Genomic DNA, 27,948 nt, shown 5'->3' on the forward strand with positions numbered 1-27,948 from the left:
CGTTTAAAGACCACGTTTATATGCCCTTCAGTCAGCCATTGATAACAGCATCACATCACTGCATATAAACAAACGCAGGATCGAAATGTTCTTTCAATGCAATTGATTTCAATCTCAGTGTTTTCTCCAGTTGGCAGTAAAAGGGTTAAAATGGAAATGGAAGTATACTTGACTAAGCCTTGTCTTCGATTATGCTATTGGTCAGAAATAATTTCAAAGGCACGTGACCAATGATTACAGATATGTCATCTAATTTTCTGAACTGCTTTCGCCTCACTAGGGTCACGGGGGGTGCTGGATCATATCCCAGCTGACTTTGCACCAGAGGCGGGGGACACGCTGAATTGGGGGTCAGCCAATTTCAGGGACAAACAACCATTCATGCTCACACGCCTACCTAAGGGAAATTTAGAGTGTCCAATCAGTCTACCATGCATGTCTTTGGAATGTGGGCGGAAACTGGAGTACCTGGAGAAAACCCACGCACATAGAACATGCAAACTCCACACAGGTGGATCGACCTGGAAATGAACCCAGGACCCCAGAGCTGTGAGGCCATCTCACTAACGACTCAGCCCCTGGGCCGCCTGTTGCAGATACCACCCAAAAAGCAACAACAAAGTCGTCCAGGTCAACATGACATTTTCCCTTTATTTGCATTGCAGACACAATATATTTTAGAGACATTTTACATGGGGTAGAATGAAGGATAGACTTGATCATCCAGAAAAAAAAATCAAATAACATTGAGGTACACAGACCCAAGAATCTTATGATTGGAATGTAAATTTCCTTTACATTTGTGATTGTGAAATAAATGGAGTTCTTTACCACAAAAATATCCAATATTATTTTAGGGCTATCTTGGCAGGGTGATTTCAAGGAAACCAATCTCCATTGCTAGGCTTCATCAGTCAGTCCTAGTACAGTAGGCTGCGATATTGATCTCCCTCTCAAATGTTTGGCTACGTTAGAAAGGACGAACATGGAACTGGAAGTGCTTGATTAATAATGCCAACGGATGTTTGGACATTAGGAAGTTTACGACACATGGCATAACAATAATTATAAAGCTACTTACAGTAAATGTACTTGCATTTTGCAGGGCATATTTTAATGAGACTTTTATCGTGTCTTATTGTACAAACCCTCTGCTTTGGATTTTGATCACACAACACAAAGTGCTTTGATGTCAGAATGATGATGTCTTGTGAGCATAAAATGCATAAATTTGTTAATCATGCTCTTTCACAAAGTTACATTTTGTCAATTTCCTTTTACTTGAATAATAAAGAGTTCAGTGCTGTAAAGGTGTACTGTATATATGAGTCATGGCCATACAAAACATTACATCATTTTTGAGAGGGTGAAGTGGATGTGCTGTCTTGTTGTGACTGGGTAACGAGATATGTAATCAGATTATGCATCCATTTTCAACACCGCCTATCCTTTTCAGTGTCGTGGGGTGCTGGAGCCTATATAACAACATTTTCCATTCATGTTTGCATTTTCTGTACTTCCCCTTGTCAATCGCAACAAAGTTGCAACATTAATACCCACACAAATCCTCATGAATTTAATATTTGATCATCCCAACCTACTCTTTACATTTTACACCCCCCTGCCCATACTAGTTCTGGGGGATTGTCCAGAATATTCATTCCCTCTTTGTCCAGATTCTTCATGGTCCGTAGTCTGCACCGATACTTGAGATGGTGGAGAAGGTGGAGGATAGGAAGGAGGAGGGATATTAAGGTGAGGGAGAGATGGTAAAGCAGGCCTAGGAGAGGTTGGAAGAGGTGGTGGGGTGGTCAAGGTTTCAAAAGAGGAGTGATGGGAGGTGCGGGATCGGGTGGTAGCAGGAGAGGCGTGTGCGCTCCTGATCCGTAATGGTTGAGATGGGCAATCACTGATTTGCTCTAGCAATGATGGCATGTCTCCCTCAATCTTCTCTAGCACTGCCACCATTTGCTTTTCAATCTGCTCAATCACACTGTCCATTTGCCAGTCGCTTGTCGCTCTGCCTCCCACTCCTCCAGGATGTAACCCAGTCCCATACATCCCAACACTTCTTCCACTTGCATACAAGGTGGAATATGGACTCCCATAGGCTCCTGTCATTCCTACGCCTATAGTCCCAATGTCTCTGTTGTATGGTGTGGCATGCTGGCCCAGACTAGCAGAGCTCCCAATTGCATAGCATCCCTGACTAGGATCATCTTTGGTCATGTTGAATTCTGCACTGTATCGGTCTGTTTTTTTGGCCTCCCTGTCTCTCCTCAGCAAAGGACTGGTTTCACCCCTTAACCCAACGCCTAGACCTACATCGGCCCCAACTGTGGGCGTGATAGCCTGTGCGACCAATGTTGCCGCTGAACTCTCTGCCACTGCCTCAGGTAGTTGCGTCTGACACCAGCTTCCATCATTTCTATCTTTCGCTGTGTCATTAGCAGAGGCTTCGGGTGGAGGATTGTGAAGTGTTGCGGTCATCTTGTGCTTGTTGCTGGCGTCTGGGGAGGTACACGTCAGTTTCTTGTCAGAGTGGCAACTTGAAATGCTGTCTGTTAGCTTGTTGCATTCAGTGGTCTTAGAAGGGTCCTTTTTGGATTCTGTGTTGTCATCCAAATTGGGAACTGTTATGTTGGTTTGAGCAGCTGTCAATTTCCTTGTGCCAGGATTATCAGGGGGTGTGGATGCGTCCACTTTAATATTCACCTCTACCGTCTGCTGGTTTTTGACCTCCTGGTCAACGTTCACTGGCCTATTTTCAACCATTACTTCTAATGGCACACCACTGGTTATAACTCCGCCTTCTATAACGCTGGTCCCCTCCTCATTACTTGTCACCTCAGACACTTTTACTTTACCATCCCCTTCCTCACCACTCAGTACATCAGCTGAACTGTCAACAACTGACTCAGAGTTCTTCAGACGCTGCATGAAGGTGGTAACACGGATTGCTTTCTGCAAGATAGGCAAAGTAAAGAGTATCAAATGTTTTTACATATTAACTCTTTATTGTGTCTCAACAACACTTTATTAAGGTGACCATTGTTAATACAGTATTTCTAAGGCTTATCTGTTGTGCATCTGAAATAACTTATTACGGCACAATCATATTAAGCACTTGGATGATTCCTGTGAAGGGAATCGTGCACATATTTACTTCCAGTTGTATTTAATACGCCTGGTCTGAATCCATCTCAAGACTCCATCTTCCCATATTTCTCATTGCTTACTTGACATCTTAAGTAACCCTTTCCTTCGCCCAATGAAAGAATATGGGAAAATACATGATCTTAGATGTTTCTTAACTAGGGAAATAATTATATGGAAGTCTAAAACTACTCTAACACAGATATGATGTTCATATGAAAGAGCAGCTTCCAGTTTGTTAGCGCAAATGTAACACTGAGGTGCAGTTTGGATTTTGATACAGGGAAAGACAAGGTGCCTTGTACATTGAATTATTACATTTGAATGGTCCACAGTGGTTTTTAGCCACTACATCCTTTCCATTCTACTCTCCTTATCAACACTAACTTAAAGATGAATTCAATATATTACATCCCTCTTCTGTATCATTGTATTCATTCAAACTGATTTTTTTTCATAGTCCAGTGCAGATGAGGAGTAGGAAAGGAGCAGGGCACACCACTTTGAACGTTTAACTGTGAAAAGGATAAGTGGGACAGGTGATCTCCTTTGGGACAGGCAGAGTGGAAAGTGCATGGACAGAGCTCATGAGGAGACCGTCACCAGTCAAGATATGATCAACACATCTCATGGCTTACTGTTTTCTTTTTATTACTTGCAGTAGTATCATTTTTGGGGGATTATTTACCTATAAAATAGTCAATTCAATGCATGTTCAGCCACTGAGAGATGCTTTTTCACTGGATCATGCCAGACTAAATGTGCAGTTCCACCAACGCTCTGTCCTTCCATTCTCTATCATAATAATCTACAATACCTTCAACTCCTGGGAATTTGACAGGGAAAGAAAGAAGAAGTTTATAACTGTTACTTATGCTTTGAGCAATACTACCGTTATGTTACTCTTGCTCTCTCCTTTACGTCAATAATGTCATATTATGATACAGTGTATTAATTCTGCTGTTTTATTTTCTAGGAATGGACCAGTACAATACTATACAGCTGTGCTCATACTTGGACTTGCAATGAATTGCTTCGGGTCACCAGCCTGATATTCCGGTATGTACATGTGCCTACAAATCATTTTGTGTTTTACAAATGTGAGTATTAGTATTCTAACCCGGTCTAAAAAAATATGTGGTATTAAAGCATCACTGCTATCTTCAACCATCATTGCTAAGTATAGTTAATTGCAATTCACTACCTATGGTTTTAATCTTTTATCTTCTACTGTTCTCTCTTTAAAACGAAGACATGTATTTGTATTGTAACGTCATATTACGTAAAACGATATAGAAAATCTTGACTTCCTACCCGCCATTTGGCCTTTGCAAAGTTCTTCTCAAACTGAGCACAGACACCATCCTTCAGGTTCTTCTCTGAAGCGCCGTTCCCTGCGATCCTGACAGAATCAGCACTCAAAACATAAGATCAAGGCCTATACTGTGTCCAAATACATTTGCACTTGTGAGGCAATATGACAATGTGGAAAAACAATACCATTCATGCCAAAGTGCATCTTGGGCTGTGATTCTCAGCATTTGATCCACTTCCATGAGTCGACAGACAAGCTCCTTCGCTGTAAATGTAAATGCAACAAAAGTCAACAGATGAAGGAAACAATGAAATTGTGTAGTTTCTCACTTCATTATTATTTGTTTTATGATGGGAGGGGAACACGTCAAATAGTAACCTTGCTGCTTTTGTTTATTTAATTCAATTTCTGACATTACAAACAAGAACTGTTAATCTTTCCCCCTTGGATATATGTCTTTTAATGACATCTTCTATCCCCCATATTAATCTGGGATATTACTAATTTTGAAGCTTGTCTGACCAATGATGTTTTTAGCCACAATTTTCTTTCTTTAAAGAAATAATTTTAAACAATTTGTTGCAATTCTGTTGGTATCAATCACTGTCGGTCAAAAATTATAAGCACTGCACTTCAAGTACTTCCCATATTACATGACACTAAATGTATCCGTGTGACCAGTGACAGAAGAGATGAATTTAAGAAAAAAATATGTTAATTTAGCCAAATATCGTGGTAACCACTGTCACAGAAACTGATAAAATGCCCATTCACTAACATTTTTTTATACCAAGGTATATGTTGCCCTCTTGTGGAAAATATATATACCTGCAGGAGAGATGTCGTCCCAATATGGGGAATCAAACTCAAATTCCCCAGCAACGATGCGACAGAAAATAATGCGATTGTGTAGATCTGTGTTCTCCTCTTCTGTCTCATCATAAAAAGGAGGGTTACCCGATAAACTGCAAAAATTAGAAAAAAAATATTGTGTCCATCTTATTTTATGGTCATCTCGCTGTTGTATTTAGTGTAAATCTAAAACCACAAGATCAGATATTATTTTCATCATATTTTGTGGTGCTTTTCAATCTTGAATTGTATGCTACATAAAAAAGATCCATAGGAATCTTAGAGGCAAGAGGCAAAACAAAACTAAATTAAACTAAAGCCACAATTAAACATAATTTGACATACAAAAGCTATGATACGTATAAGATGTTTATCTTTACATAAAGAAAAGACTTACAGTATGAACATAATGACACCCACAGCCCAGCAATCCACAGGTCGTCCATATCGATGGCGAGCCACTACTTCAGGTGCTAAGGGATAGTATAGAAAAAAATTGATAGAAATTATTAAAACCAGTGTTCATTCCATGGTGATATGTGTGTCCACCGCGTGTAAATATGCTGGCGTGATTGCTTTTCTGTTCCACATATCGTGTGCCCAAAAGTTTACAATAGCTTGTAACGGTTTGAGCACCTCTAATAATTTTCAAGATTTTCTTTTATAAATCATGGGCTGTATGGATAAACACTTTGTTTTATAAATTCTATATCTGGAAAATGATCAGGGTGCCCACATTTCATCATCAAACTGTGCATAAATTCCAATTATAAATGCTAGTTAGTGATCAAATCTTACCCAGGTATTCTGGTGTTCCGCAGGGTTCTGTGATTGGCCCATTCTCAAATCTAGAAAGGTAGAAATCTCGCAGGACTACTTTGTTGTGGTTGTTCTCATTGTAGTACATTAAGTTTTCCAGCTAACCAAAGTGAAAGGACAAATGGTATTTCAGATATTTATGTCAAATTACAGAATGAACTGATTCCAAAAGTACATTACAAAAAGAAAGGGTAACATATTTGAATGTACAAATAAAGATACAGTTCCTTTCTATATAAAACGATAAACGATATAGTCATCTTTTTTTTCTCAGATCCTTGTCATATTTGTCATATTGTGCATATTTGTATAGTTTAGCAGAGACCCACAAAGGCAATAAATTGGCCTTCTAAGCACTCAAAATGTCAATTTCTATGGCAATGTACATAAATTAACAATTCATTGAATACTACAGTACATGCAACTGTGACTGGTATTGATGGTGAATGAATTGTACTACGATATAGAAAAATGGCATACTGTGAGAGCACCTTTAGATTCCTGTGTACTATGTTGAGGGAGTGCAAGTATGCCACAGCCTCCAGCACCTGTCTGATGACATTGGACGCATCTCTTTCTGTGTAGTTGCCTTGATCCTGAATCCAGTCAAAGACATCCCCCCCTGTGGCCCTATTGTAAATGACACGCACAAGTGAGAAAAGCAGTACACTAGTCTTTCTATGATGGTCAAGATGTGGGTTGAGGGTTGGAACCAATGTCTCCAAACACAATGTATGCTTGCCTTGGGTCATATAGTGCCCATGATAAGGCCTTTCATTCTTACTCACTTTTTATAAAATGATGCGTATTACTTTACTTTGCCTTTTCCTTGCTTTTAAATAGAAATATTGAATTGAATGATTTTATTGTCATTATACAAGTATAATAAGATTTAATGTAATAGGTAATGCATTGGAAATTTTTTGCTTCAATATCTTGGTAGTCTCTATTCAGGTTTTAGGATGCAATGAAAAAAATACCAGATACAACAAAAAGTATAATCAATAATTATTATCCCTGTGTGATCCACATGAGGCAAAATGGAACAAATAGTGGATTTGGTGGATACTACATATAATAAATAAATAGATAAATACAAGGAGCTGTGTTTGTGTTTAACTGCCTTACTAACTAAAGCCCAGGGCACTGAAGAGCCATTGGAGGAGAGGACAAACTTCTTTTGCCACATGCTGCAATGCAATAAATTGCTTTTAGTGCAAAAGAAAATCCAAAATACTGCATTTTTTTTCTTTTTATGTCTATTAGTTAGACAATCTGCTTATACAAGCCCCAAGGTAGCTCTGAAAACAATAAAAAACACACACAAAAAACACAAAAGTTTGAATCATTATACTTTTTTTTGGAAATAGTAATATAAATCATAGGTAAGTTCTTTGTGCAAAGCACTAGTTGGCTGCAAATGCTGCTAAAAACAACAGCAATAAGTCCCTTCGTCCATCTGTATTCACCCAACTCAAACAAAATGCCTTTCCCAAACATCTGCCGTTATTGCTTGACAAGAAATTGCCAACGTGCCTTTTGTTGGCTGCACTAATCTTATCGATCCTCTTAAGGTAAGGCATCGCTTCAGGGGCACTGAGTAATGTAGAGTGTTAAGAGAGCAAATATCTAATCAAATAGTACACATCTCTCTGTTGTGGGGGGCTACACCGGAGGACATAATAATAACAGCATGTACTCTGTTCAACCCCTTGAACTAATGGACTTCTGTGTGTGTTACATGTTCAGGTACAATTTTAATTAAGGTGCAGCACATAGCATACTGCCTAGTTACACTGCCATGAGACTATTTTGTCCCCTTTTTAAACTCTTCTTTTTGCAGTGTCACCACTTTGATGTTAAACATAAACTATTAAATGTGCATATCTGAGAAAGATTATTAGAAGACAATATTTTAATGAATCAGGATTTCATTAATAGTGAGGGAAAAAAATTGTAGAGTATTGAAAACGAAAAAAAAAATGATAATAATTGCTACGCCCACTTATCTTCATCATGACCTGGAAATTTTGCTGGGATTTAGGGACCCATGAATTTAGTATATTTCCAGAAAACCCTAAAGGCAAACATTCTACCATCAGGTTCCCTTAAGCTAAAATGCAAACAGGTCCTGCATGAAGTACTGTGGATGCATATACATTCCAAAAAAAAAAACTTGCCGTCGCCGGATTGATGGCGCTCAAGGCGGAGAGCTAACAAGTATGAATATGTCATAAATAAATGTCATAAATGTGTCTTGCCTGGGAAAACAAACTTGTGGAGAAGCACTATACAATTTTGTCATACGCTGCTGAGGGTATGATGACTACTAGGCTTTTTGTCAAGTCAATGATGACGACAATGCCTTTTTTTCAAAAACAATAACAATGAAGTCACTCACAGTTCCTGGATGATATAGTATTCTTTCCTGGTCTCAAATGTATCTATAAGCTGAAGGATGTTTGGATGATTGACCCTAGAAAAGCAAAAGAAAACGGAGTCAGAATTGTTTGGGCTAAGTGGGCCCAGCTTTCATGACCATACTGTTTTGGTGTAGAGAAAATTCATCATTTGGTCTATAGCAGTGTTTACCAACTTTAAATGAGTAGAGGAACAGAAATGCTCTTGTTTATTACTGCTGTTCATGACTTCACTATAATAAGAATTTTTTTCTAAACACATGAAATCTGGTTGAAAGTTACTGCCAATAAGGACTATTTGCACAATACGCTGATTAGTTAGGCAACACTTCTGTACAAGACAAATTAGTGATGACTATCAAAACATGATTTGTTCCTAGCAAAATGTTGAAATCTATCTTTCAGCTTTCCTACTCCTCAATCATACTTCCTTCTGTCCAAAGACTGCGTACAATTTCAGGATCATGATCTCGTTCTTGGCAGCCTTGCGGACTTTCCTGCCATCTTTTTTGAGAAATTTCTTGCAGACAAACACTTTGCTTGTTTGTCTCTCCTTAGCCAGGCACAGCTCGCAGAACTCCTTCCTGTTCCACAAAAACAAGATGGAATCTAGCATATCATACATTACATCAACAAAAATATCATGACTAAAAGATAGAATCCCTTGACATAATATTCATAAAGATTTGTGATCTTAAATAAATTGAGGAATCTGTAAGATGCCAAATAAAATAGGTTATTTGTCAGTGTTTATACAGTTATTTTTTTCTGGATCAGACTAATGACATATTCATCAAATACTTATTAAGAAAATGCACAGGTATGGTCCTCACCATGTGATGAATTGCACTTAAAATTGGACTTCTATGTGTTATATAAAAGATCCGCACAAATCTCTGAGGCCAAATGCTGATGTTGCCATATGGCCTATGTGCGTGTATGTGTGCATATATGTGTGCACGTGAGAGCGCCGCGTTTGAAACCGCAATGTGTTGAGAAAAAAGGTTTGCAGGAAGGGAAAGCAGCAGTCATTTTCACACCACATATATGAGCACAATATGCAGATAGTTGGTCGACTATCACAAATTAATCTTCAATCAGCTACTTGCAAGCAACACTATATCACCTTCTTTTGAATAAATGATTTGATTCTGAAGCCAAAAAAAATTGGAAGTCCTGACATAATTCCTTTTTATGCATAGTGCCTATACAACTGGGAATGTCAATGAATCAAACATTGCAGAAGAGGTAAGACACAAAATGCAATATACAAAGATTTATGATACTTACGCCCGGAGAACCTGACCAATTTCATATTTGTCTGTCACATCAGATATACTGTCATAAGTCTGCCCATCTCGCAAAGCAAGGCACCCAAATGGCATGACGGCATTCACCTAACAAATGCAGAAAACAAACAGAGATATGGTGGGCATAAATAATTTGGCCAATAATTTCAATAAAAATGATGAAGGACATTCCAGAAATGCATGTTTAATGAACGAGGGCAGAATTAATTAAGTGAAGGTCAATCTCTCAGCAAAATGGCATACATAAGCTTCGTGTTGCGTGCCTTGTCAACAGACACGCAGCGAGCCACTGAACATCTCCCCACGCTGCGAAATCTGTTGGTTATTTGGAACATCTATCAAGTTCAAATGAAGCTTTATTCATAAAGGTCAATGTCCCTTGTGGGCTGGAAACGAGTACCACGGACTGCAGTTGAAGGAAAGTTTTAATTCATTTGTAGAGTCATGTTAGAAAGTCATTTCACTTTAGGACCATTGGGTTGGATGAATTTTATATTTGTCTTTTACACACATACAAAAAAACATACAGTTACATGTGCACGCAAGGATTGCACAAACACACACAGACACACTATAGAGCTAGTCAATTCCAAAATAAGAGCATCCAAACACCCAGGTAAGAGATGTAGTGAATCAGAAATCAATATAGTGCACCTTCTTACAGTCCTTCATCCACCCACCACCTAGACCAGGGGTGTCCAAACTATTTCAAAAAGGGCTGCGGTGGGTGTAGGTTTTTGTTCCAACTGATCCAGCTCAGACAATTTAACCAATGAGGTTTCTTTTATAACCAGCAGGGCCTGACAGCCATCACCTAATTATACTTTTAAGACAGCATATTGATGAAAATGTATCCTCTTTTTCAGTTGGAAGGAAAACCTGCACCCACTGCTGCCGTTGAGGACCTGTTTGGACACCCATGTTTGCCTGGAAGGTAATGGCATACATCTGATGATTGTTCCTGTTGTAGAACAAAATTCTAACATTCCTTAGCTGTACTTTGTTAGTTCATTAGTAGTGAAGTCATCTACCCTTGACCTTTCAATCGAGTAGATAGTTCTGGCCACAGAATCACCACCTGTCTGCATAAATCCATGAAGATGAGCTAGTAGAAGCGACAGGAGTCACTGAAGAGATGACATTGATGAACTAAGGTCATTAAGTAAACTAATAAGGCTGCAATAACTTCTGAATGAGGTTTTTGAAGATCAGCCGACTGTGACGAAGAGAGCAGATAACAAACGGAGAGCCGTTGGAACAAAAAACAATGGAAATCCTCAAAGCTAATGACATTTTGAGAGTGCTAATTTAGGATTATAGAACAAGTATCATTGTAATTATGTAAAATCCACTCTCCTTTGTATATACCATCGCCATAGCAAATGATCAGGGCAGATATGCTTCTGTGGAGGCGGGACTTGTGAAAATTGTGTAATACTCTGATGGCCCTAATCTCTAATCTGTATGCCTCTAATCCAGAGCACTGGGATACACAACGAGTGTATGTGTGTCTACATGGGCATTCATGAATGTGACCGTTTCAGCGACGTGCAAAGGTCAAAGCAGATATGTCACATGTGCTTATCCGAGTTTGACTTGGATGATGAATGTTTGCATGCGCATGCGTGTCCATATGTGCGCCAGGATAATTCCGAGTGGCCAGAGGGGAGTTTAGTAGTAGATTGAAAAAGACTGAGTATTTCCGCAAGATTATATAAGTGCAACAACATTCCCATGACAGTTTCCAGGGTGGTCAAAATGAGGATTGATGTAAATGGAGTTTGATCATTGTGATGGAATCAAAGTGGAAATAGTTGAATTTGCAGTTCCTGAAGCTCAACTTTGTGTGAAATATACAAACATGAGAAGGGCACAAGTCTGTGAATTGCACTCCATCATAGATGTGATTTATGCTAATGAGTAATGCTGTTGGTCTAATACTTTTAATTTTATAAATATAAAATAACACAACTTCAGGCTTTAGAGCTAATAAAATCATTCATTTTCTGAACCGCTTATCCTCATAAAGGCCTTTTGGGTGCTGGAGCCTTGCAAGAAAAATTTAACATAGTATTAATATAAGCCAGTGTCAGTGAAATCTAAAATGACTTTAAAAAAAATGTTATTCATGGTGTAATTTCCATGTGATCTTAATGTCTTTAGTTTCCTAAAATGCTTCAGCTCATTTTCAATTCAGATGTTAAGATATCTATGCATTATATTTCATCTACTGCTTATAGTACAGTCTTTCTTTTGGTTACACTCTAGTGAGTGAGATCACAGAAGAGTTTACCCACAAGATGCCATATAAAGACACAGTAGAAACAGTTCTGCATGCAGGAGACTTACTCAAACCTTAAAGTGGAGGCTGACTTGGAGACAAAAAGGAAGAAGGCAAAAAATGTGGTGAGAAAGGTTTCAGGTACTTGGTGAAATATAGAAAATAGTGTAGAGTGCAAAAGACGTAACTCTCAACTTCACAGCTTCACAACTGTGTGTGTGTCAGTGAAAGTGTGAATGTTTCCAAAGGAAAGTCATGGATGTGTGTGAACCTGTCTTTATTAAGGGTTTTCCCCCATGACAGAGAGGCATACTGACAAGACAGATGCTTTGTATGAAAAACGTATCACACAAAGAGCATTTTGGAATCAACATCGCCATGTGTCTGTGTTTTAGCCATCTCAAGGTCTCTGGGGTATTTTACAATTTGAAGCTGTGTAATATTTGAAAAATATGAATTAAAATATAGCACGGATAAACATCTCACTTGAAATAGAGATGTACCACTAATGAATGCTTTGATAGGGACTGAGTTTTTACTTTTATGATACAATAGATGAGAATTGTCAAGCTTGCAAATGTCATTATCAGTTGCATTATTCTCAAAGTTTCCTGTGAAAAAGCCATTAAGTACAAAGAAATAATTATTTCTGTAAAAAAAACTAAGAATTAATCATTATATGACGTGGACACATTGCAAGTCCTTGAGCAGACCACTGTGGAAATGTTGAATGGAAACATGGTTGACCCTTCTTTTCACCCATTTCCACCATCCAAACAACCTTTCTCATTCTCAACCCTTCTCATTCACATTTATTGTTCTCTTTTTTTGTGTGTTTCGCTGTATTCATAGGTGATACCATTCAGCACCTTATGTCTGCATCCATGTGTTAGAGCCCTTATAGCCTACTCAGTGGCCAACCTCTGGGATCGAAAAAATTCAAGGCCAGAAAGTCTTTTAAAACCTTGCAGTAATGGAAATTGCGACAACAGACTATTTTCAAACATTGAATTCCATTCTATACTGGGCGACCAATGATTGACTTATAGTCTAAGTCCATTTTTTTAACTCATGACCACATTAGTGCACTGTCAGGGTTGACAATCACCGTGCCTTACATCTAAATAGCGAGTGTCAACCGGTATATGACTGAAAGCCAAGCAATCCACCCAAGTATTACGCATTTTAGAAAATGATCGGGGCAGCCTCGAGGGCTACCCTCTATTCTGCAGGCAGCTAGGCAGTATTAAGATCAGATCTTCAAAATCCATGAACTTTGAGCTCCCACTGGCCAATAATGCTGCCCCAGTTTCACCCCCTATGCAGAAGCAGGAAAGTTGTAAAATAGCTCCGTTGTCATGGAGCATTAGGGTACTTTATATTTATTTTCAAATGGTGACTGAATAAGTAGGATATCAAAATAAATTAAAAAAAATTGGCATAGTGCTCATTTTGCATATGGACACCTACTAATATGGAAAAAGTAAGGAAAAAAGACCCATTTAAGCTTGCTAAGACATCGCACTCCTTCAAATTATTTCTTCCTTTTGCTGTTGTTATTGTGCTTGTTCACAAGTTCAGTGTGAAGTTTGCTGGGGGGCTCCAAAATGAATAAAAATGAAATGTCTTCTTTTGATCTTACAACGTGCTAAGGCAAGGTTATTATTATTGCAACGCGCTGGTACTCGTGTCGGATGCAACTGAGTATACATCAAATTATTAAAGCTCAGATTGCATTTTGCTGCTCATTAAAAATGAAAAAAGGTGCTTTCATTACAGGTGATTTATCGGTCACATTTGTAGATGAAAGTTAGGCATACAATATAATAACATCTAATACGTGACATTTTAATAAGAATGCTTGGTTTAAAGAACTACTGCTAAAGAATTTCTTATATTTTTGAGTATTTTGGATCCAAACACAAGGAACGCAAACAAAGGCAGAATGGATTTGGTTTTGATTTCTCACTAAAACGTTCACTAAAAATTACCTAGATACAAAACTCAGTGAGAAGCAACAAAATAACAATAAGGAGCAGACCAAACTCCCTGAGGCAAACATTGAAGGCTGATGAGACGTGGACATGAACACTGGTTAAACACTGCAAATTGTCAATGGGTATGAGTTTGTGCATAGTTGTTAGCTTTCATGTGGCTTGTGACTGACTGGCACCAAATTCAGGGTGTACCCTACCTTGGAAAATGAATGAATGAGTGAGCGTATTAGAGTAATAGCCACTCAACATTGCATTTTCGTGCATATGGGCTCTCATGCTGGAACTGATTTTCTTTTTTTTTTAAGTGTTAACAACCGCGGTATTGACTTACGTACTGCACTACATCATTGGTTTCTTACGCTGCACGGTTCATAACCCACAATGTTAGAAAGTCATTTTTCATTGGCCTTGGTTTGAATTATAAGTTGAGTAGTTGTGTGTATAAATGTGCATTTGTCTTTAGGAAATATTTTATTAAAAATAAAACGAGAAAGAAAATCAATGATGGCCCGGGGATGGTCTGCAGATTGAGTGGTTGGTCTTGGGTTACTTCTGCTTCTGTGAACATTTACCAGTCTTGCATGTCACAGCACGTGAAAGCTCGTGTGTACACACAGTAGTAGTATAAAATGCACACAAGGACACAGTACTGTAGATCTATATATTTCTTCCACGGAAACTATTCTTCTATGACAGAAAGATGGACGTCCCTTTCGTTTCAAATGAAAGGATTGGCGTGAATTCTCATGTTTCAGTAGCAGTGACGGCGCTATCGTCTATTGTATTTTGGCTCCCAGTGAATATTCGTTTTGAGCCCTGCAAGCCAAACCTTGCTTGGGAAACCCTACTTTAACATACTTTAAAGTATATGACAACTTTCTCTCCCCTATTCGTGTCTCACACCAATTCAGTCAGGTACAGTCACGTTTTAGCAGTCCTGAAGGTGTTATCGTGGTAATTGCACGCATAGAGAACAGAGCGGAAGACAGAAAAACAACCGTGCTTACAACAATTTCTTGCAAAGGGATTTTGTATTCGATGCTAATGGAAATGACAATGGTGAAATGTGGCCCTCAATGCAGAAATATGCCTTTCTTTTCATATTGTGTGCAATTCATAAACGTAAATTTGATTAGCCCTTGGACACAGTTTCAACACGGCAGGACACTCTCAGTAATGTACACCGCCATTAAGATTCACAAATTTAATAAGATTAGTGATAATCACCACATAGCTGTTGTTCTTTTGATGTTGCCCCCTCACCCCCCTTGTGCTGAAATCCATCTGTAATGCAATTACATGTGCTCAGTCTCTTTTGATCAATATAATGCAATCCTGGCTTCAACCAAGTTATGACAAAAAGCAATGAAAACAACCCCGTCTCCACTGTACTTGGGGTGCCTGAGTAGATATGTTATTAGATTCAAAAGCCTTTTTTAAAAATTGCAATAAATATCTAAGAAACAGGGCGGCCCGGTAGAGCGAGTGGTTAGCACGTCGGCCTCACAGTGGGGGACCTGGGTTCAAATCCAAGTCGGTCCACCTTTGTGGAGTTTGCATGTTATCCCCGGGGCTGCGTGAGTTTTCTCCGGGTATTCCAGTTTTTTCCCACATTCCAAAGACATGAATGGTAGGCTGATTGGACACTCTAAATTGCCCCTAGGTGTGGACGTGATTGGGCATGGTTGTCCGTCTCCTCGTGCCCTGCGATCCGCTGGCCACCGATTCAGAGTGTCCCTTGCCCTGGCCCGAAGTCTGCTGGGATAAGCTCCAGCACCCCCTGTGTCCCTAATGAGGATAAACGCTTCAGAAATTGAGATGAGATGAGATTTGAGAAATATCGGAAAGCCTGCAACATCTTTTCCAGCTTCATCGCTTTAGCCCGCAAAACATTAAACAGGAATCGGTCTACTGATTACTCCCAAGCTCATTGCCACAGTTGACAAGCGCGTGTCGGATATTGAGTCGAGTGCAGAGCCGCCTCAGGTCGCTCGCTGGCTGGCTTTATTACAATGTTGTAATGGGAAAGTGGAGCTCGAGAAAGAGCTTGCAATGGCAAGTGAGGAGCCCAAGAGAAATGAAGAGGAAGGCAAAGGGGATAATCGGAAAAGAGACTATATTGGGTACTCGACAACTCTCACATTATGAGGTCCACATCGCCATATAATAGCTTGCATGTGTGCTGGTTTGCGTGTCTTTGTGTGTGTAGCTGTTGGGTAATCAATTCAATTGCTTTTATTTCTTTGTCTGTGTTTTCACTGGGGTGCTTCTTCAGCCAGCACTAAACACTAATTCCCTTACTGCTCATAGCGCCACTCTCTTCTCAGCTCTTTATTATGTGTGTATTTTCGTGTAGTGTTGCTCCCAGGTTCTGTTAAGAAAGGCAGTGTGTCTAAACATCCACACCCACGCACCTCAACACATGTGAGCACTGACAAAAAATGGTGTTTTTACATACACATGGTGAAAACTGGGTAAAATAACATATATGCACAGAGAGTGAACAAATTGATGTTGTGAAAGCATGTTTTTTATTTTATTTTTTCAAAACAACACTTTTCTTTTTGAATACATCCTGTCGTTCTCTAGCTATTGTCTTTCCTCAGGTTTTAGTTCCCTCATTACAAGAGTCAGCCTGTGCAGTGCTTGCACACTAAGTGCATCCTTGGGGAAAAGAGTGTTTTTCTCTACCTGATATAAAAAAGAATATAAGGCTGAACATGCCTGCATGCCAAGAGTGGTATCATGCAGTATGTTGGTGGCTAAGTGCTCTTTTTCTACAAACGGACAGGACCAGGGACATCGCAAAATTGATTGATGAGTGTGAAAGATACTTTAATATAAAAGTAAGATATTGTCAGGGTGAGCCACTAGATGGTCTAGCGGTTCACTCGCCTGACCTTTGGTGTGGGCAATCGTGGGGACGTTTCCCACTCAGTGGTGGTGTGAATGAGAGTATTAATGGTTGTCTGTCTCTCTTGTGACCAGTCCGATGTGATATGTATTAGTATCCTTGCTACTTAGGGATAAAATGAGTAATTGGCTTTAATTACAAATTTAGTGCAGTCTTTTTTCATCATTACCATTATTTGTTAGGTCCAATGTTTATTACTCCACAGAACTGAAAAAAAGCAAGCATTCATTGCTACTTAAAATGTATCATACTTTAAAGAAAAATAATCATTTATTTTTGTGTTGCAATAGAATTATCATATTTACATACAGGACAAGGATTATATTTTGGTGCTCTTCATTGTTTTTAAACTATGAACGTTTAGATTAGCATCACAAAGATGCCATTTTCAGCATGGCATTATCGAATTCAACCATTTGAAAAATCTTCATGAAAATAAGAATACATATGTTATTATACTGATGATTAATTGTATCATTAAATTTAATGATCGACCATTAATATATATTGAAAGGTTTTGGCGTGCAGCTTTTTCCTACATATAGTAGAACATTTTCAAGTACATTCTCTTTCTTCTTTTTGAACAATGATATGATATGTATACATTTTTTTTACTTAAAGATCAAAAAGCTATAATGCAATCTGTAATAGTCTTCAAATGTATTCCGGCAAATTTTTTATTTCGAAAATATGTTGCTGATGTCATAAGACCTATATTTCATTATACCTCTCAGATTGATTCTTTAAAGAAAATCATTGTTGTTATTACTTTGAATTTTCTAGTATTACATTTGTGTGATCTTCCCAGCTGATTAAAAACATACAATGTATTTCATGCTCCACTTGTGCAGGCAGCTGCTGAAAATTAAACTTATATACGCATATATATATATATATATATATATATATATATATATATATATATATATATATATATATATATATATATATATATATATATATATATATATATATATATATATATATATATATATATATATATATATATATATATATATATATATATATATATATATATATATATATATATATATATATATATATATATATATATATATATATATATATATATATATATATATATATATATATATATATATATATATATATATATATATATATATATATATATATATATATATATATATATATATATATATATATATATATATATATATATATATATATATATATATATATATATATATATATATATATATATATATATATATATATGTAAAGGTTGTGATGCAGAAATAAGTCCATGTTGCCCATAAAAAATCTAAAACCTCCCCCTGTCTACTTTGACACGCATGCATATTTTGTAAAGAATAAGAGCCATTGAGATTGGGGTTAAAAATTCAAGGGATGTTGCAGTGCAGAATTGAAGATCTATAGAAAGTGCTATGTTTGTGCCATTATTGAGCAGTTCTCATTGACAAAACCATATTTGTAAACAAACTCATTAATGAGACTCATGTTTTTCCTTTACTGAACATAGTGTGTGAAATATAGACTTGTATTCAACAGTAGAACTCCATTGGTGTTTTTTTGTGATGCTGCTCAAGTCTTAAGAAGTGAATTAGGACATTTAGTCTCACGGGAGAGTTAGAGTGAAGAAAGCGGAGCACATGAAGGTTAAATGAAGACCAAAAAAAAAAAGATCACATAAAATAGTGAAAGATGCCGCAAGGAAGATGAGAACAATGGATCTACTGCACATGAACACAGAGCTCAGAGGAATAACTATCATGTCTTGGAATAATGCAGCAATAACTTCTAGACATAGTTATTATTTTAAAAGGGAATATTTTTGCACGGCGTGTAAACACAAATGTTGGGAGGATTATCCAATTTCATGGACTCCAAGTATTGTGCCTTTTGTGAATAAAGAAGTGATCAGGACACAGCTACCCCTCAGTTAGAAACCGAAATATATTTTTAATGATACTATAGAATGTAATCCAACGGTATGCTTAGGACGTTTAGTCCTCGCAGGCTCATTTACACATTTACATAATAGACATGCAACAAATAGAGAATGCCATCACCCTTGCGCAGATGTAGATGTTAAATAGAGACACTGCGTGTCACCATCATGAAATTAGCCTACAGGCACCAAGATGGGCACCTGAGTAGTAGGCTTTTGGGTCGTATACTATGAAATATTAACTGTGAATGTCGTACAATGGGACCTATCTTCAAATGTCTCCAAGTGCGTTGTATAACAAATACCTTTTGACTTGAACATGTTATCACAATCAGAGGATACTATGTCACTTAAAGAAGAATAGTTATTAAACATTGTAACACTCGTTAGGTCTTGTTAAATGAGACTTTGCAGAAGCAATAATTAGGATCTTTTTGTAAAGATTACACAAACAACAACACATTTCCGCAGGCACCTGAATAGTACACTGCTCAATGAGGAGTGTAATATGAAATATTTACTGTAAATGTCGTGCAATGGAACATGGAATAGCTCCAAATGCATTGCAACAAATAACTTCTGACTTGTACATTTTATCACAATCAGAGGATACTATGTCATTAAAAAAAGAATAGTCAATACATACTTCAGACTTATTAATATTTGAGAAGAAACTTCACATAAGCAAAAAAAGATGGTGTTTGTAAAGATAAAACAATATAATTCTGAGATAAAATAATGTGCAGACTGGCATCAATCAATTTAGTTGGGTGGGATAAAACCCTCGATCTCAGAACTGTCAGGGGGGCATGTTAACCACTACGCCTCCTTGCCGCCACTTTTTAAATTATTCACAGTGAAATCAAATTTGCTCAACTTCAACACCCCAGAAAACAATGATGAATCTCAAAAGGAGCATTATATTTGTATCATGACAATAAAAGCCTTTAATACAATTCAATTCAATTATATTCAATTACTTTAAAATACAGTCTAGAGAGTATGTGTTAATAGAAGTCATTAATGTATTTTGGGAGCAATTTCCCCCCAAAACACAAGTGAATTGTGATGTTTGGTATAAAAAAATGACTTGGCCTTGAATTTAATTAGAAAATATTGATGGTACCCTTAACTGCCACTGTCCTGGGTAAAGTATTACCTGTATTTGCAAACACTGTGAAAAATATCTACAGGCAGGCCTTCACAGAAATACACAGCGAATGGCTCTATAAATACAGTGTGGAGGTAATGTTCATCGTGTGAAGTGGGCGGATTAACTGGAACCAGGTCAGAGCAAAAGCAGAGCATGTTCCATCTTTTCTCCCATTTTGCTGCATTTCTCGACATCTTGTTATCACTTCGGCTTTCACCCGCTCTCATGTCGACGGCTCAAAATTATAACAGCAGAATTTTCCTTAACTGTTTGCTACCTTTCCTTTTATTCATCAACCAGTGCAACGTGTAAATATTGATTTTTTTTCCCCTCCCCGTCTTGGATTCTTGTTTAAACCAATGATATATAAATAGTTGTAGTTGAATGTCTGTAGTTTTTTGGGTAGATGACGCAATGGGGTCTTAAACGGAGTCAACCACACCATCTAAAACGTGGGGGAGGGGGCGAGAGTAATAGTCATCGGTCTACCAATCCAAGGGACCTGTTATCAATGTCCACGCAATATAGCAGAGGTGTGTCAGGATGGTCTTGCAACATCCAGAGCCTTTAAAATCTTTGCATAAGCGTGTGTGTTGTTTTTCCCTCAATGACCATCTGGGTTCCGCTAACCTCAAACATGGTGTTCATTAAGGACAATCTATGATGAGCACTAAAGTCATTAGGTAGGTTTAGGTCGCAGTGTCACCACCCAAGCAAACATAGAATTTCTCCAGCAGAAAGATGTCCCTCCTGGGGGAAATTCCATCCCTCAGAAAAAGATGGCTAATTTAAGTTTAAAAAAAATAAAAATCCTCCCCACAAGCTTGCAATTGAACTCTTTCCCCACATTTTAAAATACGTTATCTTTTGTTTTCTAGCATTGTTTGTCCTTTTAGTCATTTGGTTGAGCCTCTTTTGTTATTATTAATATTATTGCTATTGTTTGGTTATGTTCTCCTTTAAAAATCTTTAGCTCTTTGCTTCTAAATGTTGCACTTTAATAATTTAAAGCACATTAAGTTCCCTCTTGTATCAAATGAAGTATGGATGCAAATAATACTGCCTTGCCTTGATTGTGATTTGTAATTTGTTGGGTGAGTAAATGAGTAGGAGACTGGGAAGAGGAAGAATAGCATCGTTGTCTGTGGGAGCTTCAGCAAAACATTAGAATGAATAACAATTGGCACAGATTTTCACATGATAAATGTTGTTGAGAGACTGCAATTTATTATAAAAAATAACTGTCACTATATCCATTTTGACAACACAGCTTTCTGTTTTGTTAATAACAAAACATGATATTGGTGTGCAATTGAGTTCAAGTTATAATTGTCATTTGTTCAATCAATGAATGCTTGAAAGAGCATCAGTTACTGTCTCTGAAATTTGATCCATTGCCTGTATCCCTTAATGGGAAGTCCCTTCTGCATCACATTGAAGGACTAGTGTTGAAAAACAAAGGCCAAGTCTGGCAAGGTAACAAGGCCCAAGTCTTTTTTTCTCGAGTTTACCAGAGAGAAAAATGTTCCGTGGTGAGAAAGTCGGCCTTTTTTTGTGTGTGAAGCACTGATGTATTAAACTCATCCATCCTGAGAGTAAAGAAAGAGAGCGTCTCCAGAGCAGTCATCATTCACCTGTAGCATAGTAGCTTCGTTTGCATAATGTGAATCTAAAAAGTTCTTTACGACCAGCACAAACAATAAATAATGACTAACTCATACTTACGTGTATTCCTCTTCTTTTCTCATCTCGTTAAAATATTTCACCGGCTCCATTTTCAGACCCGACTCTTCCATTATCTTACTATTTGGACTATAAAGTGGACCGGCTTGTAAAGCACATCGTCAACAAACAAGTTTATTTTCATATATTAGACAACCTGCTTATGAGATGCATTAGTGCATCAATGCCTTACATTTGTCATTTGTTGCTAGACTTAATTGTGGTATGTATTCATTATTCATTTGCTGGCGACCAGTCTAGGTTGTAGTCCGCCTTTCGCTTAAAGACAGCTGGGTTAGGCTCCAGCCACCCCCGCAACCCTTTCGAGGATGGGCGGCATGGAAGATGAATGAATGAATGAATTATTCATTTGTTCATTATTTGTTGTGGTGATTTATTGATAGGTTTGATGAATGATGAATGTGTGTTTTTATTGGACCAGTATAAGAAAAGTATGCTTCCAAGTCCGGAAGCACACAAGAATATTTCAAAATACATTTTTGGGTGTAGGAAAGAATAATAGTTTATATTTCCTTCTTAAATATTATCAGTAAAATAATACTAAGATGTTTACTCTCCAACTCAGCATTTAAGGAGGTAAAGTGAAGTTAGGGACCCATTTTCATACACATTCTATTCCTAGACCAGCATGATTCTGTACAGAGGACAACTGACGTTGAAGACCAGGTTTTGGTCATTTTGTTGACAGGCCAAAGCATGCTCTTTGGAAAGTACGGGGCACGCGTCACATCAAGGTGTGATCCTCCCATGCAAATTCTTCACACTAATAAGTCTCCTCCACAGCCCATTTGACAAATTGTAAAACTCTTCGACCTGATGGAAGGGCGAACACATTTATTCAGCAGACAGTCGGCGTACAAGCCCTTTTGTATGACTAAGTACACTAGACATATTCCTGATCAAACAATTAAAAAAAACTTCCAGAATTCATTCATGCTTCTAGGACCAACTACACGTATCTAAAATTCCTCTATTCAGTGCTGAAAAACACATGCAATGAGGTCCATATTTGTCAAAGGAGGGAACAGATTGAATAGGGTTTTTGGGCATCCTTCGTCATGATCGGCTGGTGGAAATTGAAGGACTGATAAGCGAGCGCCATGTTGGATTCATCATTCCAACAGATTGCTGTGTTGCGTAAGCGCATATAGCTTGAGCTGAGTATGTGATGACAAAAGGCCAAGGAAGTCATTACAATACCGGTAGTGATGATGACATTGGAATAAATACAATTAATGACATCATAACTTATGTATATGGTTCTATGAATGCTCGTGGGTTGTCTGTTCTCACCAATTCCGTGCTGCAAAAAAATTCGTCTTTTTAACTGGTTGCCTGATGAAATGACTTTCTGGCCAGCTTGAGGAGGAAAACCCAGTAAAATGTATCATGGGAAATGAGACCCGATGGAGTAGACTGGACCTCCACAGAGTGATTTGAGAAACAGAAACAACACTGTTCTACTCAAACTTCTCTTTCTACATTAGCAATGTATATCATAGTGCATCATGGACTTTACCACAACAAATAAGTTGGACGTGAGCGAAAGCGGTGGCAGAAAGAAAAGAAGGTAGACAAATGCTGCATAAAAGAAGCGAGTTTGAAAGTAAGGCGAAAGAGCAGAGAGAAGCGGTGAATTATGGGTGTGTTTAAAAACACTAGGAAATTTGGTGATAACCTCCTTTACTTTTTATTGCCCTTTTCTTTTTATCCAATCTATTTCCTATATCACAGTTTTACAGTATTCTCTCTTCCTGCTCCTAGACACCCATAAGAATAGGATAGTTCATCATTAATTCAAACCCGTTCCTCACATATGTATTTACAGGGCTTTGGTTAATTCAGTATCTCACAAAAAGGACAGAACAACACATCCTTTATGTGAAAGATTAAACGTAGTATTCCCATGGTCCATTTTAGAAGAAGTCTAGAGTCAGCAAGGTCAGAAAAGATAGGCATTTTCAGGCTTTTTTCCCCTCCCCTTCCTATTTGATTTTCCATCTTACACCAGAGAGAATAGTATTCATTTGATATATCATGATCACAAAAAATGTATGCCTGAAAATAATTTATTAAAATCGGATAGCCATCCAAGTTCTAAAAAAATTATAGTCGGGTTATTTCACTGATTTCGAATCACTCTCTCTTAGAAAGTAGAAGCAAAGGTTTAAAAAAAAAACTGGAGCTTTGAATATATGAAATCTAAATGTAAAATTGCTAGACAAGGGATGATGGATAATTTACACCTTCATTTATAGTATCTATTCCATAATCCCCCCTCCCCCCACACACACTACGGTCGTGGAGGCTGCTGCAGCATATCCCAGCTGACTTTGTGCAAAAAACAGACTACACCCTAGACTGGTCGCCAGTCAATCGCAGGGCACACAGAGAGACAGAAGACCATTCGCACTCAATCACACCCCCACTGAGTGGGAATCGATCTCCCGCTTGCCCGCAAAAAGTCAGGCGAGTGAAACACGACACCATTAGGTAGTATATCAAGTGATGTTCATGTATTTTCGGGTCTGCTTTAACTAGTTATTGGTTTCACCTGGTCTAATCAGTCTTCCAATTGGCCATTTACTTGAAGTGTGAAGATTTTATGATTCTGCATTTCAATTGGTTCCCCAAAAAAGATGACTTATTTTATTAGTTCTATTTTTTTGCATAGTGCATGCTGAATTTGAGCAACATGATGTGATACCCTTTAAATGGATATTTGTAATTTTAATAGCTTCATGCATCAGGAATATATGTGCATCAGACTTTGGATGGTAAAAAACAACAACAAATGATTAAAAAACAGCTGGATATCGTCTGCTAGCTCCACTGATTAACTCTGTGACAATTTACACAAGCACAAAACAAGCAGTGAGATGTCACCATTATGTCCGTTTGTAACATTTAACATTTCGGCTATACAATTTAGATTTTCATACCCTGCATTCATCATTTTCACTTTGTTCCGTATTTTAGTGTCATGGTTTATTTTTGTATTTCTTGCCCCACTTGTTTTTGGTCTCTCATGGCTTTTTCCCCCCTTACAGTAGTTGGGTCACTCTTGTTTGAGTTGCTTGTAAGTTGATTATTTGTTAAATTGCTGAATGATAGTTTCATGTTCCCCTCTAGTTAATGACATTTAGTTACATATCATAAATATTCTTGGCTAGTTTTAGATAAAAATGTAAGGTGGAGGATATTAAAATTAGGAACTCAGCTGGATGCAATTCAAGGAGGCATAAAATGAACATGACATGAGGAACCTCTGGCAGCAAATTAAGTTAAGGGAAACATATGCTGTGTTTCCCGCTTATCCTGAAGCGGTCACTTAACTAACATTAGTGCATACGTGTGCGAATCAAAGCAAGCTGCTTGTTTTCTCATATTTGACTAGCCTGCATGAGCATTAGTTTCAGCGTGTTCTCAGTCAACATCATCTTAAAGAAAACCATTAACATTTCAGCGCACAAAAATTAGAGGGCTTTGATTATTGCTATCATGCTGCAATACACTATAATGAGATATTGATGTCCATACGGCACTTAGACACAGCCTGCTGTTGGATTTTGTATTGATGAAGTCATAAATTTCCTCAAAGGTGATTTATCTGCTTAGCTGGAACCACGTATGCGGCACTGTCCTGATCTGGTGTTGAAGAATTTAACTGATAAAATGTCCACGTTTTGGTCTTTTGATCCTCAAAATTGTAAATAATATTGATTTAATGGCAGTTTAACAGAAGATTAATGAAGAAAATAAAAAGACGAAGCAAATTTAACGAGTTTTTATATGCACTAACATGTGCAAAAGTTATATATCTGCAGAAAATTCTTATATGAATAGACGGCCATGAAAAACACGTCGAGAGCCCTTTTCTCACTCAGCGAGGTTAACAGTTCAACACTGCAGAAGCGAAAGCAAATAAAAAGCAAGGCTCACACCTGCGTAGAGATCTGCGTCAAAACCGAGTCCTTGGCCTTCGCTGTAACTTTTCTGCCAAAAATAATTGAAATAGATTTCTCTCCAGATACCATTAATGATAACACCCAACAAAACACGTACATTTTTTAGGTACGAATTTCATAAGAGTTGTCTCGAAACATTTTCAATTAAAACGATGTGAACTTTTAATTAGTAAATACCTTAAAGGTATTTAATTATTGTTTTTTTTAAATGTCTATTAATGTATAATTGCTTCATACAGTGGTTTAGCACAACAACATATAGGATTTTGGTATTAATATGAAACTATTGTGCATAAACATACTTACATACCGTTCAGTGCATTACACATAGTAACAAACGGTACAACATTTCAAACATTAAAATGTACACAAAAACAAAGCATAAAAGACAACTATGTTAAAACATATTTTCCCTCTCGGCTGAAGCTTTTCTACAAAGAATAAATGAGATCTCCAGAGATTATTTCAGAGATAAAATAGTTTTTCTTTAAACCAAGGAGCAGTGACAAGATGGGTAAATGACAAACGGGTAATATCCACACTTATATATATACTTTTTACTGTACCATTTCCTTTACACATCCTTTTCCTTTCCTGAATGTGGGTTCATGATCATATATGTAATACTCACCACATTTGGATCTATATTTAATAAAGTAATGAATAACTTTGTCTTTAATGTCAGGACATATAGAACCATGACATAGTTATTTCCAAATCATTCCAATCAGAATTGATTGTACTTATGTAGAAATCATACTTGAAAGCACATAGATTAATTCCACTCATCATCTGCCCTTCCTGTCTTTGTTTCCCGTTCAGCTATCTGCGTGCATTTTTTTTTTAAATGTGCACTTAAAACCTCTGAGCATCTGCCCTGATTCAACATAAGCTTACAGTCAACAGATCGCAGGATGAAGCAAGTAAAGCACTCAAAAGTGAAAATGGCTGTAAAGGACTATGATACCTTTCATCCAAATTCAATACAAACATTCAAAAATATACTTAAAACAGCATCTTTTACTCAATGCAAATTGCATGCAAATCAACAAGTTTCTTTTTGCCACCCAAAAAGCAACTATTGCACGCACGTCATCATTATCATCATCACCATCACGACGATCGCATCTTTTCTTCCAGTTGAGGTGCGACAGCTTCCTTTAGGTGTATATCATGCACCATTGAGTTATTACCTTGAGTTGTGGCAGCTCCGGAGAAGTGTGGTTGCGCACGTTTGCAGCCAAATTATCCAAAATAGAAAGACTGGACCAGTCTGGACTCGAGGGGGCAATAGAGGATGAAGAGAAAATGCCAGCAGTCAAGAGTGCAAACATGCACACGAGGCGTAGAAAGAGGAGACGTACAGTAACTGCAGCTGCCGCTCAAGCACCACAAGCGTCTCTGCTTTACTGGGAAGAATTACTTTGCTCCTTTCCGACTGCCAGCCCTCCCTGCGCTACTCACCCACTCCACACTCACTCACCCACTGAGAAAGAACTCTTGTGTCATGAAGACAGCCATTACAAGATGATTAAAGCTCAAATGTGAGCTACATCAACCATTACATCCAAGTCCAAAACTTGCATGTTGTACAGTGAAAAAAGAAAAAAAATATAATATTCCAGTGCAGGCACATCCGAGGAGTTGGGATTAAACGGTGGGATTATGCTTTAAATGTTCATCATTTCATCTCATGCGCAGTTAGACAATGGCATCAGTGCTTGGCACAGAGGCAACACTATTATGTGGGCAGAATTGGAGGGGAAAAGGAGAGAAATGACAGGCTTTCACCTTTGCTATTCATCTATAAGAATGGAAAATACTATGTGGAAACCTATTGACCCGCATAGTGTTGAGCTGTTTGGCTCATGAATGTATAGTTTGTACATATAAAAACAGCCAAGACGTTGTGTATGATGACAGATGGCACTGTTATGTCGCAGGAAGCAGCTCGTGGGTTCAAGCGTATGTTTACTTGGGGAGTGTGCGGAAAGGAGAAAGGCACAACTATGTTTTATTATATTAGCGACATGAAAATATAGAGCAAAGAAAGGAGGCCTTTGCCACTC

The 27,948-nt window shown here is 37.7% G+C and overlaps 2 protein-coding genes across 2 annotated transcripts in view; one reads left to right on the forward strand and one right to left on the reverse strand.

The window, feature by feature from the left end:
- The window catches only part of LOC144204939 (mitochondrial glutamate carrier 1-like), a 38,497-nt gene that overhangs the window by 1,513 nt on the left and 9,036 nt on the right, over positions 1-27,948 (forward strand). The window contains exons 2-3 of the mRNA XM_077728906.1: positions 4,133-4,215; positions 10,739-10,806. The gene's annotated coding sequence lies outside the window, so the exon portion shown is untranslated. The remainder of the gene's footprint in view (positions 1-4,132; positions 4,216-10,738; positions 10,807-27,948) is intronic.
- Positions 626-27,501, reverse strand: camkvl (CaM kinase-like vesicle-associated, like). Its single transcript, XM_077728893.1, has 11 exons — positions 27,073-27,501; positions 9,853-9,959; positions 9,015-9,146; positions 8,544-8,618; positions 6,634-6,772; positions 6,122-6,242; positions 5,721-5,796; positions 5,300-5,436; positions 4,657-4,735; positions 4,471-4,558; positions 626-2,964 (listed from the first exon to the last, which is right to left on the reverse strand). Exons 1-11 carry the CDS (start codon positions 27,211-27,213, stop codon positions 1,612-1,614), a joined length of 2,448 nt encoding a protein of 815 aa, XP_077585019.1. The 5' UTR covers positions 27,214-27,501; the 3' UTR covers positions 626-1,611.

The sequence above is a fragment of the Stigmatopora nigra genome, chromosome 1 (assembly GCF_051989575.1).
Source record: "Stigmatopora nigra isolate UIUO_SnigA chromosome 1, RoL_Snig_1.1, whole genome shotgun sequence".
NCBI lineage: Eukaryota > Metazoa > Chordata > Actinopteri > Syngnathiformes > Syngnathidae > Stigmatopora > Stigmatopora nigra.

Coding starts and splice junctions, on each gene's coding strand:
- camkvl (XM_077728893.1), bottom strand. CDS start 27,213: ATGTTTGCACTCTTGACTGCTGGCATTTTCTCTTCATCCTCTATTGCC. Junction 8,619..9,014: donor GAGATCATGATCCTGAAATT/GTACGCAGTCTT, acceptor TTGCTTTTCTAG/GGTCAATCATCCAAACATCC. Junction 4,736..5,299: donor GGACGACATCTCTCCTGCAG/GTATATATATTT, acceptor TTACATTTACAG/CGAAGGAGCTTGTCTGTCGA.